The following is a 17,673-nucleotide window of genomic DNA, read 5'->3' on the forward strand; positions in this document are numbered from 1 at the left end:
ATCTACCGACGGAGAGACTGAACGTTCAGGACTAGAATATTGATCCTGGAAATGGAAAAAAATCATGAGTTTTTGCTGTGAGATGATGCTCCGGCATCACTGCGAGGTATCAAGTCACACATTGTGACTTGTTCCCGACTCGACCGGAGCCTTCTCTGAGGAAATTAAGCCCGATGAGACACACCGATTTTCAGAGAGCAGTCGGAGCATCTCCGGAACCGGACGAAGCCTGGATCAGATTCCGAGACAATGAGAACGAGTGAGTCGATCCGCATCCAGTATCTACATCCCCGATTTCCCTCCATTCGGAATTAGTCTATCAGCCTCCGCTTGTTCGTCATATGCCAAGTGAAGGTTGATCGGAAAGTTACCCAAGCAAAAGGCCTCCTACTTGGCTATTGGAAAGCAAATGTCGATTGTGCCCCTATATGGCTCGACATCCTTTCTGTTGAGGAGAATCCATATACATTACAATATGCTCGTCCGTTCCGGGAGCTCCAAATGACTCGAGAAGCACACCTCGATCAGGATCCTATCGGAGGCATATAAAAAATGAGGGGGATGAAGCAGGAGCCAGCGAGATCAGCGATCCTCAAAGAATCGTAGCCCCTAGTTAGAATTCAACTAGGTACTTCGACCCATCAGCGAAAGTGAAGTGGAATCGTTCGATCGCCGGAAGTCCTGAGCTATCGGGGCTCTATCTCTACAAATTACACGGGGCACGTCGCACAGTGGGGCCAAATCGAATTTTAGGTGGACAAAAGTCCATGAAAATCGATCCCGGATTTTGATCGGTCATGGGTTTGGAAATGTCCGTAAGACTTCGGAAGTCGCGGGGGAACTATGATTACAACATTTTCCGCACCCCCCAGCCACCCTGGCACCTGCCAGAAAAACTTGATTTTTTTTTATTTTACGACAATTTTGATGAATTTCTCCCCCCAATCGGTGATTCTCGGAAATGAACATACTTCGTGCCCTCGCATTGGGGGGAAATTATTTTCTGCGCTCAGTTCCCTTCCTGATCTCGCTATCCCACATGATTCCGGTCGAGTCAGCCGATTCTGGACTTGCTGGGAAGACTTTTTCGCCGAGACGAAAAAGTTCGGAAATTCGTTAAATTCTCGATGTTAGAAATGCGGTGTCCCCACGTGTCCCCCCTCTGATTTTTCTTCTTTTGGGGAGTTTCGGACCTCTACTGGCCGCAGGAACAAAATTGGGGCGCGAAACCCAGCGGTTCTCGAATACTGTCCAGCCAAAGTTGGGATCTGATCTCGTGGATCGGGACCATTCTCTTGTAGCTTTTCGAAACCAAATCAGCACCAGCAGTTGGAAAACATTGTCGCTCTCCACTTAAGTCTGGGAACGAGTCAACGCCGCGTCAAGACGCGACGCCTACGTCTCGTAACGGAAAAAACGTCAATCGCTTCCGACATATGGACGTCAATCTCTTGGTGCTGATTTGGATTCAAAAAACTACATGAGAATGGTCCCGATCCACGAGATCAGATCCCAACTTTGGCTGGACAGTATTCGAGAACCGCTGGGTTTCGCGCCCCAATTTTTTCCTGCGGCCAGTAGAGGTCCGAAACTCCCCAAAAGAAGAAAAATCAGAGGGGGGACACGTGGGGACACCGCATTTCTAACATCGAGAATTTAACGAATTTCCGAACTTTTTCGTCTCGGCGAAAAAGTCTTCCCAGCAAGTCCAGAATCGGCTGACTCGACCGGAATCATGTGGGATAGCGAGATCAGGATGGGAACTGAGCGCAGAAAATAATTTCCCCCCAATGCGAGGGCACGAAGTATGTTCATTTCCGAGAATCACCGATTGGGGGGAGAAATTCATCAAAATTGTCGTAAAAATAAAAAAAATCAAGTTTTTCTGGCAGGTGCCAGGGTGGCTGGGGGGTGCGGAAAATGTTGTAATCATAGTTCCCCCGCGACTTCCGAAGTCTTACGGACATTTCCAAACCCATGACCGATCAAAATCCGGGATCGATTTTCATGGACTTTTGTCCACCTAAAATTCGATTTGGCCCCACTGTGCGTCGCTTCATCAGGAAGCAGTTTCCGAGTCTTGCGGTGCAAGTTGTCACTCTTATTTGGAAATTCGTGATTGCCGACCGCATCCCGGTCACTCAGTCGGCGTCATGGCGCGGACAGAAACAATGCTTAGTCAGCCCATGAAGCGTGAGGATTTCGTCTCCGAATGACTCATGAGGAAGCGATAAGAGTCCGTTTGTTTTACAACGTAACATATTTCAGTCACGTAAGAACTCGGCCACGGCTATCTTGAATGATTTGCATCCAGAGCTCTTGTCTACCAATGAGAGCTCTCCTCTACCTTCGCGGGGAAGTCCATCCGAAAATCTGAGACAACTCTCTCAATGACTTCAACTTAACCGGAAGTCCCACGATTGCATCCGATTGGGGCTTTGCAGTTTCGTTCAATCAATGAACCCACGATAGTTCGAAATCCGGATACCGTAAGACAGAGAAGGGTCCTCCAGAAACAATCGGGACCCACCATGAGATTCGGGCTGACGGGCCGGTCTCACCAACATCCGCTCTAATGTACACAATGATGTTCTCATCGAGTGCGGTACCCGCGGATATAAGCTTCGAGCTCGATTGCTTTTCGATCCAGAATAATCCGCATATTCGCATTAGCTCTGTTAGCTAGTCGCAGGCTTTGATATCGACGATTCACCTAACGTATTACACCCGTAGTCGCGAGTAAATTTACTCGAAAAGATTATTTCTCGGGCTTTGAGCAGAACGCCGAAAATCAGAGGAGACTCCGGGGAGAGAGCTCCGTTCGAGGAGTGATTCGGGCCAATACAGGAGCGTGACGTGAGTCATAGGACAACGTGACAGGCTCAGACCGGTTTCTTTCGTCCATTAGAAGTATTCGTGCGAAATCCATGTCTCAAGTGGAATCGGATCTTCCCGTTCACGGCTAGTGCTCTTCACATCCATCCTTAGCAGGGACACGTAGGGTAGAACCAGATCGGTCCTCAAATCACAAGATGTTCGAGAGAGCCTCGACCGACATGGGAAGAAGTGGTCGAAATTCGCCTATAGAAACTTTGATGGTTCTTCGGAGAAGCGGCCGCTGTCATGCTGATAACGGAATCGATCCTGAGGAACAATCACTACTCACCCACTCGATTCCAAATCACAAGTTGACAAAAGGGTAATACAGTCAGATCGACATCAAGTGCGGCTACAATTCGAGACGATCCTTATTTTGTTTGGAGTGTCAGTCGCTTTGTCACTCATTAGCCGCCGCTCATCCGCTGGCTCATCAACAGTGAACGACACTTTCAGGAGACGACGTCCAATCTGTACCTTGTTTCAATCACAATCCAGGGGAGGGAGACGGAGAGAAAAGCAAACTTCACGCTGAGATGACGGACATTGTTGCCGCCAAACTCCGAGGCACGTATCCGTCACCGCTACCCGGCCAGAGATGACCAAACTGAGTTGAAGACTGATTCACCGATTACCGCGTTTGCTTTTCCAGTGAGCGTTCGCGTACACCCAACTCAGAAAGATGATCTCAGCTGGACTCTGTGAGCTTTCGAGGGCTGGCCGGGAGCCTTTCCGATCCGGACGTGCACCGAGTGTGGAGATCCTTCTGTCTCTCCACTCGCTGTGGCCCAGACATGCACGGCGCACACCATGCAGAAGATGCGAAAGACAGTCCTCAGGCAAGCCGGCAGACAGCGAGCCGACACTTTTGGGCGCTGTTCGTCGCCTGCTGCTTGGTGAGTTTGTTCGCCAGCTCGCTGTTCGTTCGCTCGTCGTTGTCTTTGGTCGTCGTCGTGGTCGTCGACGGCAGCCGCCACGGCGGCCGGTACAGCGCCAGTGCTGCCTTGTAAGGGTCTTCTATCCTCCTCTCGACGATGATGCGGCGGCAGCGGCGGCCGCTGCTGCGGCTGTTACCGCAACTGCTACAGCATCAAATGGCAATGGTGCTCTTTCGGCCGCCGCCGGCGCCGTCGTCGTCGTCGCTCGCTGTGGTGGCAGCGAGAAGAAGAAGAAGATGACGACAAGGATGGACAAGAAAAGGAAGAGAAACTAACCAGCGGCGGCTTCATTATTCGCGACGGCTGTCGATGGTCGAGGAGGAAAAACTCTTTTTATCAGTCGAACCGAATTTTCCTCACTGCGTCAACTCATCCCTGTGGTGCTTCTCCTGTGAACCAGGCCCGTGGATCGAGTTCGGCTCCGCCGAGCGCTCACCGGTGCCTTGCTCCTCGTGGAATGTAACCCCAAGGGTACTCCACAGAGGTCGGCTTCGGAAGGTCCCGAGATGACGATGCTTGAACCTTAGCAAATGAACCGCGGTTCATGACCGCGACGACGACGCCAGTCCATGTCGTCGGAGATCCGAGACCACTGGAGACTTCTCACCGGTTTCGAGAACGAATCCTTGAGTGAACATGGGTGAGCTCTTGAAGGATCAGATTCGAGAATCCGTTCAAGCCGTGGGCTCCGGATTCTATTAGCTTTGAGAGTAAAGACCGATCAGGATCGGCTCATCGTCTCCGAATCCGCTCGAAGCAATCTGGCAGCGTGACTTGATCGAACTAGGAAGGGGTCAGAATGGTTTTGATCAAGGATCAAGTTCGAGGTCCGACCTTGGGTGTTAGTGAGAGTGTCGAGTCACCTGAATAAACGACTGCTCTCACTTAGAACTACCTACTTGCCATCAGCGTCATCTGGACTTCGCTTGGAAATCCTCCAAGTATGCTCTCGAGTGGGCCAACGACGGTCCCCATCAGCTCGATCACAGCGACACTTCACCCCTCTCGGATGGCCGACGCCTCTCCGATGCCAGGATCCTCGGGCTCGCCCTAGCTCATACGTCCCCCGGATGGAAGTCAGAGCAGGTGACATGCTCGAGCGCCCAACCTCTTGCTTCGGGCTCCCCCCGTATACCCACATGTTCAAACAAGTCAGAATGAGGATCTCCGCAGTGTCGTCTGCCAGAGGCTGAATCGAGCGAGTTAGCCAGAGGAGCCTCCTGCGTCGAAGACTCAAATCAGTCCATATCTTCATTGTCGGTTTCAGATGCAGCAGTGCATGGAACTTTTCGACAAACATGGAGTCAAAGACCGTCGTCGTAGACACACGAGCGCACGCAACGCCCGCTGTTAGACTACTCCCGCTCGACTCCCGGAACGGGAAGATCCGACCGCGCGTGAAATGTCAATAGAGTTCTGTCAGAAGGCAGGAAAAGCGGCGAAAATCTCGAAACACGTCTAAAAAGTGACAAACAAAGAGACCGATGCGGCGTGGCGTGAGCTCGTGATCCACAACGAGACACTGATTCGTTACGATAAATTATCGCACGGATCAATCACGGTGTCTTTCTTGATTGAATCACGTTGGGCTCGAATTCAGCAAGTCAGAATCGTGTTTCCCGGAAGAGTTCTGCAACATTAGCGCTGGATCAACCAGCTTGGGGTTGAACGAACATGTCGGAGGCCTGGAAAGGCTCAAGAAAGCAGTCGTCAGATTCCTCTACCGCGCTCATTAGCTTCCTGGCGGCTCTTACCACACAACGTCTTCTCTACCCAACAAGGACCTGTCTCGAGAAGACAGTCTCGAGATCACGCGATCCGGGATAGATATATTTATCTAGCGTCAGTAATAGAGAGAAAAGTGCGAAGAACGACTCTCACGAACCGAAGTTTCGATGATATCATCGACTCCACCATCGGGTTCCGCTGTCGCGTCGGAACCCTGCGGGTGACCTTGCTACCCCTTCACCGCACCCTCAGATTCCGAATTGGATCCAATGCTTGATCCAGACGATCTTCCAGCAATGTTCGTGCGGCAACTTTCTCCGAAAAGTCACGCTCTCCTGATGAGCTGAATGAATCTTGAGGTAGTGAGTCTCTCCCTCTGAAATTCTCGGCGCTGGGTGTTGGACATGATTCGTTATGAGAGGACCAAGTATAACGAGAACCAGCGATGGCCGAGACTCTCCATGTGTCCGCGCAAGTTTAAAATTGCCATCTTCCAGGTAAGCATTGGCTTCACTACCGGGTTAAGCTGTGTAGTGCGATTCCAATCAAAAGACTCCGCTGGAGGAGATGGGCGTTTATCCAGAGTCCACTCTCGTATTTTCCAACGTCTCCGCTCTCGCTTCAAGTCCGAGCAGGAGTAGGGGATCGCTTAGGCGGTTTTCCCTCGCATTCACCGATTCGAAATATCTGAATTAATATCGAAGTCCGAGTTATCTGCTCAAGAGATTCGGACGGATCCCACCAGAGTAGAGTCACTGCTGTGGGTGTAAGCACCAGCAACCGCACTTTCTCAGCTAGGTCTCTCCCGGAGTGTGTCTTGTCCGAATCTTGAATGAGTCATCCTCTTCAGGCACGTTCCGTTCGCGGAGAATCTTCGAGCCGACTAAGATATTCTCAGCGTCCGGTATACGTTTGCTGTCGACCATTGCCCGATACCTAAGAATCCCTCTACTCTTCGAGAGTTCGACCGAAGTCTCAAGCTAGGAAGTCCTGGACCCGGGAGCGACACGGAACTTGAGAAGACGATTCAGCAAGGTGCATTTCTCACCGTCCTTCGAGCATCCAAGGAAAAATACGCTCTCACCCTCATACTATGACACTGCCATCGCGCTCCACAGAAGCTGTTCGGATCCTCAAGACCCGAATCGCTCCGGTCAGATCCACGTCAACTGAACGGGCCCACCGCTCCCACTCGGCTTGCACAGGTTCCGAGTCATACTATCATATCTCCTTGCTCCTGGCATGAGCTTGACAGTCTAACTTCTACGGTGAACACTTGGAACCTGGAGTGCATCTTGACTCTAGAGCGAATCATCGAATTCGAGTCGGCAGCCGGGATCGAATCCACCACACGGGGGTCCTTGCCAGCAAGGGCCTTCCCGAGCGGAGTCATTGCGAGGAGTCTCTGCGCCTCACGCGTGCTCGTACGACACTGGAACCCGGACAGACGAATTCGGCCGAACCGCGTCAAAAATGAATGGGGAACGCAGAGGCTCCCGGAGGGATACCGCAAGCACCACTCGCATACTGCGTCTATGAATCGACGATTTGCGCAGATCGTCGATTGAAGTCCATGAATACGGTCCACCTCATTTTCGATCCCGACATCCTTATTTTGTTCACTCACCAAGGAGGACAGCTGGACGGACGAAGAGAATGTATGTTGTAATTACCAACTCTGTAGCTCACTAACAACGCCCTGTACGGCGAAAGGGTAGAGCACTCGGTGATGGGACTTTGTGTCAGTTAGGCACGCGGTCAGTCACTCGGTTGGTTCCTCCCTGAGTGACTGTGTGTATGAGTGTTGTAACTATGAGCCTGTTTAGGCCGCGGAGACTAGAGTCGGCGGCCAGAGTCTCAACCCTATTCAGGACACCCACTCAAGGGAGGGTAAAACCTTCCGTTTCCACGACTCGCGGCTAGCTCTCGCTCTGCAGGGAGTTCGCTGTCGAGGCCCTAGCGGCCACCGGTAGTGCTGATGGCGTTGGTGGCTGCGATTCTGGCAGATGCCATCGGCTGTGGAAGCTTTTCCTCTCGAGAAAAATCGTGCTCACGTGCGCAGAGTACACAACCTACTCAGTTAAGAGGGCTGTTCTCTCTCCGCAATCTCAAACCTGAAGTGTAAACTTCGCGCTGGAAATTCCGTCAACGAGGCAGGGCCTGTTCCAAGAGATCAGCCAACCGGTGTATCCTCGACGAGTGTGTGCAGTCAGCGCATTCTCTGGGGATCATATACCGAGAGTGAACCCCTTGAATTAACTTCCGGTGGAATGGATAGAGGAATCGTCGACAGCGATGATGGAGCTGCTATGATTTCCTCCACAAAACTTCCTCCCGGGCATCCGAGAGGACTTATGGTGGGTGGACACAATAATTGCTGAGGATCTGTCCCCTATAGCATCGATCTTGCTGTGCACATCTAATTTTCCTCGGCTTTCTTCTCTCGCGGACTCACGGACATCGGTATTAGGTCTCACCACCGACCGCTCGGCTTTTTCTCTCTTCGAGGCGATACGTATGATCTGTATCCCCAGTCGCCTTACGCAGACATGAAATTCTAGAGAGAGGTTCCGCTACGCAGCCCGATGGTGAATCGCCATCTCCTCCGTCTAGTCTCCAAAAGTCTAGGGACCTCGATGTCGGACAAGCACGAATTCCTCCGATGCTCCCGGACCTCTTTTTAATCACTATCTGATGATTGTAGGACGCCCGGTGAAGGGAACATCCCGATTCTGTATTCATGAATCATGAACCTTAACTATCTCAATTATACGAGCGTATCACACAGATCTTCTGATTTGACTCGTATCGGGATTCGAGGAATCGCTGACTCTGTATGTCAGAGAAACCGTAATGGGGACGGTAATTGAAGTTCCCGTCCATCGTCTAATCTACCCTTTTAGCGCCTCGTCACAGCTCCAGCAAGATCTGCGTTCAAACGTTCAAGCAGTTTCGAACCTTGGGCTCCCAGGGCGGCGCGAGATATGAATATTTCCGGTCCCCGGGACATCCCGCTCTTTCTCGGTGAGTACATCCTCGAGGATTGCGCCACAGCACTGTGCCATACCCCCCGATTCGTTCTTGACTCGGCTTCGTCGCGTGTCGCGACTGAGCTCAGCTCATCGATGAGATAAGTATATGACCCACTACGGACAGTTCGGCGTACTCCAGCTGATGGACGCGAGAGCGTCTCTGGGGGCGAGAGCAAGAATGATCGTACGGAAGGATGATCCATGATGGAATATAGCCAGTTTATTGACCCCCATCGCGACCTGTGAACGCAACGCTGCGTCCATACGAATCCTAACAGTCGTCACATTACGAGAGGGATTCCAAGCTCCGACTGGATACAATTCGGTATTGCCTTAGCACCTAAAGAGGGTTTTGACAAATCGTGAGCTTATACGGAGCTTGGGCCTCAGATACTAACTTCGGGGGGCGGATCGCGAGAATCTTGCCAACATTCATGATAGATTCGCCTAAGTTCAATTGGCAATTCCTGGAAGCCGATGAGGATATGATGCTTCGGATGATAGTATCAGCAGCCTTGAAAAAGTCGTCGACTTTAGGTTCCAGTTCATATCCGATCGTATTTCCGTCCGGATCAGAAACGATTCGGCAAGCCAAGCCGGATTCCGAGGGATGAATGTTTCCGCGAGCACATAACTTTATTTCTCTCCCCCTGCAGCCGAATCCGTAGGTACTCGAGCAGCTGGTGGTTGCGATTTCCGATTCATTCCATCTTGAAGGTTCGCTGATTTGCTTCAGACGAGTCCAACGAAAGCTTGTGGCGAACAGAGCAGCAAGCAAGGAACCAAGCGAGGGTTTCCCAGTGTCTTCGTCAGAGAGGACGAATCTTTTGTCCCTCGGGAGCGAATCGCGCGGCGAGAGGTGATCCCGATCGGGCATTTTCGGGCCTTCCGTGATTCAGGATCACGGATGAGGAAAATGCCCGATCGGCCGCATGACCCTGCGCCAAACAATCACCGCCCCCCTTCCCGGATGGCGGTCCTTGAGGCAGGAGAATCTCTGGCATTTCGTTCTGGGAAACAAGGGTAAATAGAAGCAAATTGAAGAGAAGAGAAGGCTCAAAATCGTTACATGTTCGCCAGCATCCTGCAATGGTCTCCAAATCATTGCTCAATTAACCCATGAGCCGAATCTCGATCAGTGACGCATCGAATCGGACGGTGGTGGAAACTCGCTGACCCAAGACACGAGTATCCAGGCGTGCATCACGCTGCATTGATGCCGGCGTGAAGTTTCAACAACGTTTTCCGTTCTCATGTACCAGATTTTTTTTGTATACGGTCCAGGGTCCGGCTTCAGAAGCTCCTCTAGACCCATCCCGATAAATAACAGCCTAGAATTTGAGTCTTCCCCTGTCGGATCGATCCCGATAGGTATGCGGGGGAATTCCCTATAGAGATTGAATCTGTTGTGCGCTACAATCGGCACCTCGTAGTCGGTTCCGAGTGTGACTCCCGTCGGCACCGTATATCAACACCCCGACAAAATTTTATCTCATCCCGATTTCGTCGTGATTGAATCGCAGGTGAGAGTCGTCGACCGGCTCTGCAGTCGGATGAGCTGATCCAGACCGACGGTTGATGAGGTATGTACTTGATGCCCGTCTACCTCTCTGACATCAATCCTGATCCGTCGGTGATTGATGGTTTTCAGACATTGATATCGAACGAAATCGGTTTGTTCTCTTGCGCGCCGAGGAGGTACCGCGTAGATGCATTCATCCTCATGGGCGGTGCGGCTGCCCGAGCCGGTGGGAGCGGCGCTGTTGTCCGCAGGGGTGGTGGGGGCGGTGGGGGTGGAAGGTCCATTTCAGTGGTGTCGACGATACTGTTACTTTTGCACGAGGATGACGAGGCCGACTTGAGACGGATTAAACGACCTTGTACTTGGCCTTGCTGAGAGATGACAGTCCCGTCTTTCTTGACGCTTTTCAGGGATCCGGTCGCCGGCAAGGGAGCCTGTTGTATGTTTGATGGCAGCATGATGCGGTGGTGAGAGCCTCTGCGAACGGTCCGTCGGCGCTGCGAGAAAGACATCCACTTAGATCTTGGAGCCCACAAATCAGAGCTGTCGATTCTCGGGGAGTCATCAATTCTGCGGTGGGCATGCCCGAGCATCCTCAATTACGCTACTCACCTCAACGACTCCTCTCCATTTGGCAGCGGCTTTGCTGGCGACTTCCATCCGCCGCTTCTGCTTGGCCTTGTATCGCTTGTAGTAAACCTCAATAACAATTAGCACCAAACCCCCGAAAATTCCTGCGCCAACCAATATAAAAACACCAGCCATATTTGTCAGTCCAAGGGTTGCTGGCGTTCGTTCTAGCTTGCTTTCGCAGCGTCGGCCTCCGTTATGAATCCAACGTGAGTCGAGCTGCTCCATGTGGCCACTCTCGTGCATCTCGAGCAATGCGAGTGTGACCTTGTCCACCCAAAAGGAATTCCTCTGCAGTGCGACTCCATAGCCTGAACGTCCGAACTGTTCGCCTGCGGTCACGAGGTCACAGTGCCGCGCAGCTTCGTATTCGAGTCGTGACGAGTCCCAGATGAACGCGTCAATGTTTCTGCGGGGTGAAGAGACAACGACCTCAAGCTACTCTCCTCACAAAATGATTAATCGGGGTCCTCATGCCCTGTGGGGATACAGCACATTCCAGCCAGCACTCAGGCTCACCCATTCATAAGCGCATCAATGCCGTGGTCCACCGTGTCGAAATTCTTGCCCTCCATGATGCGGTACATATTCTGTAGTTCCACTTGTCGCTTGAAATAAGTGTCAACAGCACTGCCTCGCACGGTAGCATAAGTGAAGTTTTCCGACGGATTCCTCAGACGAGGATCGTTGATGCCCGATAAAGAAGACTCAGGTTTTTCCAACACAAGGAAAGCGGCCAAATTAGCAGTGTACGAGGCTACGACTATCATGGCGAAGCCTGCCCAAACCATTCCAAGAACTCTTCCTACAAGAGAGGACGAAGAGCTAGAATAAGCTACACCGGAACAATCCTCAACCCTGGTCTCGTATGAATGAGATCCGCAAGGATAATTCCCTAGAATACGGCGCTCGCTTACCTGAAAATGACCGAGGAGTGCCCTCCGCTATTCCCGAGTTGAGCAGAACACCCCACGCAAACCAAAGTGCAGAGGAAAGATTCAAGCCGTCCTCGTCCCGTTCGCTCGGAGCGACTCGATAGTTCCCGAATGGACTAAATCTGAATTTCAAAAGTTCGATATGAGACGCGTTTCCAAGGAATCACAAGAATCAGCTTTGAACCGTAGAAAGAATCATTTCACCTGTCCAAAAGATAAAGACCCAATGCCACTACATGAACTGAGAACACGACAACAATCCACAACGACTTTTGGAAAGGCTGAAGGAATGACGCCAGGGTGGAACTCTTATCTTGCTGAAATCGAAAAAATATTGGAATCATCATTTTTTCGTCTTATTATTTTTTTCATCGCCGATCGATCGCTGTACCGGGCGATTTCTCTCTCCCAGGGAGGAACGAGAATTGATCCTTGCCTTCTTAGCGAGTATGGTGATTCCTTGATATTTAAATGGTTTGGTGAAATCGACTTCTAATGATCTCTCCGGGGTTATCGTCAATGGTGCGACAACCATGTCGGCTCTCTTGCGCACTAGATCTCCGATTAGTCCCGTCCAGACCCTCCGTCCTTCCTCCTTGCTCTGGAACCGTAAATTAAGAATTAGATCGATGAAGAATCGAGGCATCCGGTGAGAGCTCCGAAGCTCACGAAATCATTTCCACTGGTGCTCACCGGCTCGAGGTTCCCATACTGAGCGTCTTCGACGAGATACAGATCGTAGCTGAAGTTGAGTTTTGAGGAAAGGACTTTGAGGAGATCCATGCAGTATCCGAAGCAGCAGTAGACTTCGTCTGACTTCGAAGATCTGTTGTACCAAGGGCACAGCGTCTCGTTGGCATAGCATTCACCCATGCCGTTCAGTTGTCTGGTCCATACGAAAGGACGTTCGGCTAATGTTGCCACCTGCAGAACAGTGGACGTGTCAGGCTTACTGCCGTTGGTTTCACGCGACGAGCGCTGTAGCTCCAGTGTGAATTATTGACTCAGGCCATCGTTCCCTAGAACTCACCCTGAGATGCTTGGGAATGACGAATCCTAGCGGCTTCTCCTTCGAGCCGCCGGGCCATAGAACGTATTCGAGGTTTATGTTCAGTTCCATTTCGTTTTTCCATTCGTTGTAAGCATACTCGCCCACTTTGACCAGATGACTCTCCCTTTCCTGGGGAGAGAGGAGAACAAGATCCGTTTCAGGGAGTTTCTACGTTTTTCGCGCCCGCGCAAATATTTCTCTGAGGACCAGGGTTGCGGCTCTCGATGCATGAGTCGTCGGGTTCGCCTACCCGTTGAATGTTGAAGATCACATAATCGCTGTTCAATCTGTCTCCTTTGTCGTCGAACTTGACATGCCCAGTTTCACCGCTCATCAGAATTTGCTCCTTCAGAATGCTGCGCGAGGTCGAAAACTCCTTAGAAAAAAAACTTTCTCTCTCATCGGGACGGAAGAATATCAGAGCCTACGACGCTTACCTGACAAGCTTGAGGCCGGCATCCCAATTGTGTTCGAGACTGCTACAATTCAGCCTGGGAGCGGAGACGCTCGCATCGCGCTGGAGCTTTTTGAGGGCGATCGCGATTAGGTTCACGGAATCGCGGATGTGGGCGCGTTCGTCCACTGCGTTCACCAAGTCTAGGCCTAGAACGCCTGGAAGTATCAGGATGTTCGTTATCGACAGCTCTTCTACCTGGAGGAAACGTCTTCCCTGTCTTCTCCGAGCGCACAGACCCCGTGAGTTTCCGGTCGCAATGCAGAAGTATCGACCTCGAAGAGAGGCTCGCCTTCGACAGCGATCAAACCTCAAAACCTCTCGATGGGGAAGCCCTGGCTACGGCCCAGCGCGTTCCGCATGCAAATGGGACCGACAGGCTGTAGAAGCGAATCACGTCGTCGATCTTCGTGCACTTACCATCGGGACAGTTTGGTGCTTTGAGGGCTTGTTCAGAAACTAACCACACATATCCAGCAGTAGTCATTTCGAGCTTCTTCACGACGTCGAATATTTTGGTAGCTTCGTTTGTGCTGAAAGAAATGAAAGTGTGATATATGCATTCCCGATCACGCGATCGGTGACCGTCGGAGGAGCGCTTTCGGAAGCGAAGCGGGGAGGCAATAATAATAATCGGTTCAGAACTCTGAATCTCTCAAGACTTTCAGAATGTTGTAGAGAGTGTTCTCTGGTCTCGGTCAAGCTCTGATGGATGATTGTGCAGAGTCCCGCTCCCGAAAAGGATATCTAGATCTCGGATCATCTGCTGGTGCAATCTAAAATTTCGTCGCAGACGTGGATCGCATCGGAACGCTCCTTATCGATGTCTGGATATACTCACTCGGCATACAAGACGTACACCCGGCAGTGTCTCCGGGACGCGTTTCTCAGTTCGGCTGCCAAATCTGTGGTGTCCGACTCGAATTCTATGACATGCTCAATCTGAAATCCGAACCTCCGGTCAGAGGCGTGATGCATGATTCATGAATGCATCTTCAACGATCGTGGGACTTGTCAGAGCCCGCACCAGGTGAAGGAGAACGAGGGAAGGGGGATTATTGTTCTCGCAGAATTGATATACATACGTGTACGACGTTCTTCTCTCGCGCTGCCACATTATGGAATCTCCCCAGAGTGGCTCTTCCGTCGTTGTCGGACGAATGAATGAACACAATGCTGCTGTAGCCTAGATGTCGCAGCAGCTTTATCCACACATCTGCTTGATGAGAATAGGGCGGAACGGTGCGTAGAAATGTCTTGTGGAGGTTCTGCATGCGGATAAGAGAAGAATACCATTAGCTGCTTGTCTAAACCTAAGTTCGCCTCTTAGCGTTCGTCTCGACACGTTCTGCAATTATTCCGGTCCCCTGCTCCCTCTCAAGAGGTTCTCGTGGTTGTATAGGTATGCATAGATCGGATTGGATTTTGCCTGAATTCAGGAAAAAATACGATTGGAAATTCTGCTGTCTCAGTCGTTCTCCGGGAATACCTCGGATTCGATAAGTTCAGTCACTCCTTCCCCCGACAGTAGCCGCGTCTCGCGAATCGAGTTGGTTGGGTGTTCTCGGAACCCTCGTGGAGCTCACTCGCATCGGGCTCGTGCAATAAAGTCGCATCAAGAGACACTGAGACGGATAAGAATTTCCGAGGCACGTTTTCCGTAGCTCGAAGCTGCGTGCCTCCATTCCTTCTGCATTCTCTCCCGAGCCTCTACGCCTAAACTTGCAATGAGTTTCCCCTCAGACGATTCCGCATTCCTTTCGTTTGATTCCACTGTGGAAGGCTCTTGCTCATTGTCTACAAAAAATGAGGTCCGCTTCTCTTTCCAGTCCCTATGGGTCTGCTGTGGGTCGCCTCTGGGTCGGCGCTGCCGCTTCCCGATGTCTTCAGCCCCGGAACGATACCCCCGATAAGGAGTTTCGGAACGAGGCATGACCGCTATGTGCGCTGAGCTCAGCTTGCCACGCTGACGAGTTTCCGGAATCATCCGGGAAAAAGCTTCGTCTTTGGATCTCTCCTACTTGAATGGACTCAGCGAGGGTCAGGCTGGCAGACCGTGAAGGGCAACATCAGGAAAGAATCAATAGCCACACCCTGGAGCGCTTGACATGTGTCACATCAGCTGCGCTGACCCCGGATAGGAGGAAAGGGGTACGGGCCTACGATGGAACACCCGTGATTCGCGTTCAATTCAAAGATTGCTAATCCGTTTCCGAGCGTAATTCTAGTCTCCGCGTAGGACGCACTCACATTGTGAAGTGATTTCATCACTTCACCATTTCTTCGCCACCTCCTCTCTCCCTCCTAAGGTACACTATACAGCCGGTCGGCGATTGAGGAATCGATGCCATGCACATCTGCAGGCCATCCCTAGACTAAAACCTCGTGGAAGTGATTCTAAGTCCTCACCGAAGACCCGGGAGCTGTCTGACCCACCTTGTCGGATAGCGAGCTATGTCTAGAGCTGATTCCTATGACGGGAATGCTGTAGAAGCCACAGGTGTACGAAACTGCGGCAGGTGAGAGCTCGCCCTTCATCGGACTCGAAATCACCACCGCATAAACTGCAACGGATGGTCGAGCTCAGTCTCCTCCGCTCAATAGACAGCGGACTAATTATAATTATAGGTGCATTGCGACAACTAGTATTAGGGATAATACCAACGGGAGTCGACAGCCTCTCCGAGAGTAGGAAAGCTGGATTTTCTGAATCAGACTCACCTTTCTGCGAAATTAGTTCTTCGCAGACGTTTTCTGCCATCCGAATCGGGTTCAAATTCATGTGAACAGTTTTCGACTTGAGGCTGATATCGTATGTCGCCATCGCGTCCGCGATGGCTTCTTCGAAGTATTGGATGCCCTCAGGTGGACTCAGAACTGCACCAATATTGAAAACCTGGTCCTGTGGGGGACCAGAGGAAAGCTCCTGGGCGGTTCTGCAGATAGAACAATGACTTATTTTGATCACGGATCGCTTTCGAGTCAGACGAACTGAGAGCTCCAGCCACTCCCGCTGTTGCCTCTCAGGTCCCCAGGGGTTTCGCAGCGACGCTGCTTACTAGCTTTTGCATTCGCAACGGTTTAATCGAATTACCCAACCCCCTGTGACGTGCCCGACATCGTGGCGGGCACTTCTTTCGCAAGTGTTGGAATTTCCGAGTTTTGAGCGTCGGCTCGACCTGCCGTCTCTCGGAAACACGTCCTCTCGAGAGCGACAGGCGAGTGAGCTGATTAGCTCTTGCAAGAGCCTCCTTCCCGGAAAAGATCGCTGTACGTAGGAGTATCACGATCGTCGAGCCATTCCTCCGGTCTCTGTAGACTCCCGTGAACTCTCAGTTTATGCGACGACAACAAGGCGTGGATCTTAGGGACATACTCGAACCCCTCAGGACAAACAAGAAGAGTTCGGGATACTTACGCGGAAGGAGTCCCCTCATTCAGCAAGACTAAACTGAGCACGACTAGAAAGAAGTCGATCTGCTTGCGTCTCGAAGCATTGAGTGTCGGAAATAGCGAAGTCGTAACTTTTCGGGCAGTCGGCGCCATTCTCGGACGGCGATCCGGTTGATCTGTGTGATTCAATGTGGGTTTCTGATGCTGAGTATACATTTGTATCGTCCGCCTTGAGCGCGTAATGTTGAAGCGGTTCTGTGAGATCCTCCAGTCTCGTGTACTGGAATCGAACGGAGAGAGTCAACGCCCAACGCCCTACACAGGCCGTATTCTCATGTCATTTCCCTCATTTGGACAGGGAACATTGAGTTCGCCCAAGATGATCGTTTCGTATCGAAGTCTCGACTCTCCGACGCATTCTCTCAGCTGGCATCGAAAAATAGACCTACTTGAATTTCCTTCTCCTCGAGCTTCGATACGGAGAAAGAGACGATGACGCGGTCGCACAGCTGGCTTTGCTTGCTCGCGAAGCGTATCCAGTGTCTGTAGCCGATGCAGCGGCAGGAGCAGTATGCAGTCCTTTGCGAACGGATTTCAAACCTATAACGTCGTGCAGAGTCACCGTTCAGGACAGGCGGAGCGGGCGGGCGATGCTGACTGCTTTCAGCAAGCTCAAGGGTCGGAACTAGTGGCTGCTCTCCAGAGCGTCAAGTCCAAATCGATTCGACGCTTGTTGAGATGTTTTCGCTAACTTGCGGCTTTGTCACGATTCCACTAACGCATTGGTTGCAATGAGGCTCCGACGCACGAACGAGCACAGGAAGGAACGACGGGACGACGGAATCGGCAGCGACGAGAGCTACGACCAATACGGCAGCCAGTCAGATTGGGGAACGCATATCTGCTATCAGGGGTAGATGAGCAGTAGCAGCAGCGCAGTACAAGCTTCAATTCATGCTCGAAAAGGTCCTAGATGAAAGCTGAGCCCTTGTTGCTCCTAGGAGTCTGAGGATGAAGAGGTCGCCAAGGGGACCCGATCTTGCTTTGGGGGACACCGATGGCGCCACCGTCATCGTCGGATGGGTTCACTCCTCCGTGCTCCCATACAGCCCA

General features: G+C 51.6%; 1 protein-coding gene across 1 annotated transcript; it reads right to left on the reverse strand.

Annotated features, from left to right (window-relative positions):
• Positions 1-10,222: 10,222 nt before the first annotated feature.
• On the reverse strand, positions 10,223-16,060 carry LOC100900869 (glutamate ionotropic receptor NMDA type subunit 1). The gene is made up of 15 exons (XM_029110779.1): positions 15,889-16,060; positions 15,604-15,731; positions 14,253-14,435; positions 14,009-14,109; positions 13,588-13,700; positions 13,151-13,325; positions 12,964-13,069; positions 12,693-12,842; positions 12,356-12,586; positions 12,099-12,263; positions 11,867-11,979; positions 11,645-11,784; positions 11,247-11,532; positions 10,710-11,136; positions 10,223-10,594 (listed from the first exon to the last, which is right to left on the reverse strand). Exons 1-15 carry the CDS (start codon positions 15,989-15,991, stop codon positions 10,223-10,225), a joined length of 2,793 nt encoding a protein of 930 aa, XP_028966612.1. The 5' UTR covers positions 15,992-16,060.
• Between the last annotated feature and the right edge of the window lie 1,613 nt (positions 16,061-17,673).

The sequence above is a fragment of the Galendromus occidentalis genome, unplaced genomic scaffold (genome assembly GCF_000255335.2).
Source record: "Galendromus occidentalis unplaced genomic scaffold, Mocc_1.1 scf7180000077089, whole genome shotgun sequence".
Lineage (NCBI taxonomy): Eukaryota > Metazoa > Arthropoda > Arachnida > Mesostigmata > Phytoseiidae > Galendromus > Galendromus occidentalis.

Excerpts from the sequence above, each read along its gene's own strand:
- LOC100900869 (XM_029110779.1), bottom strand. The coding sequence starts at position 15,991 with ATGGCGACATACGATATCAGCCTCAAGTCGAAAACTGTTCACATGAAT. Across the intron at positions 14,110-14,252 it reads GAGAGAAGAACGTCGTACAC|ATTGAGCATGTCATAGAATT; the intron begins GTATGTATATCA and ends TTCGGATTTCAG. Across the intron at positions 12,264-12,355 it reads AGTATGGGAACCTCGAGCCG|AGCAAGGAGGAAGGACGGAG; the intron begins GTGAGCACCAGT and ends TTACGGTTCCAG.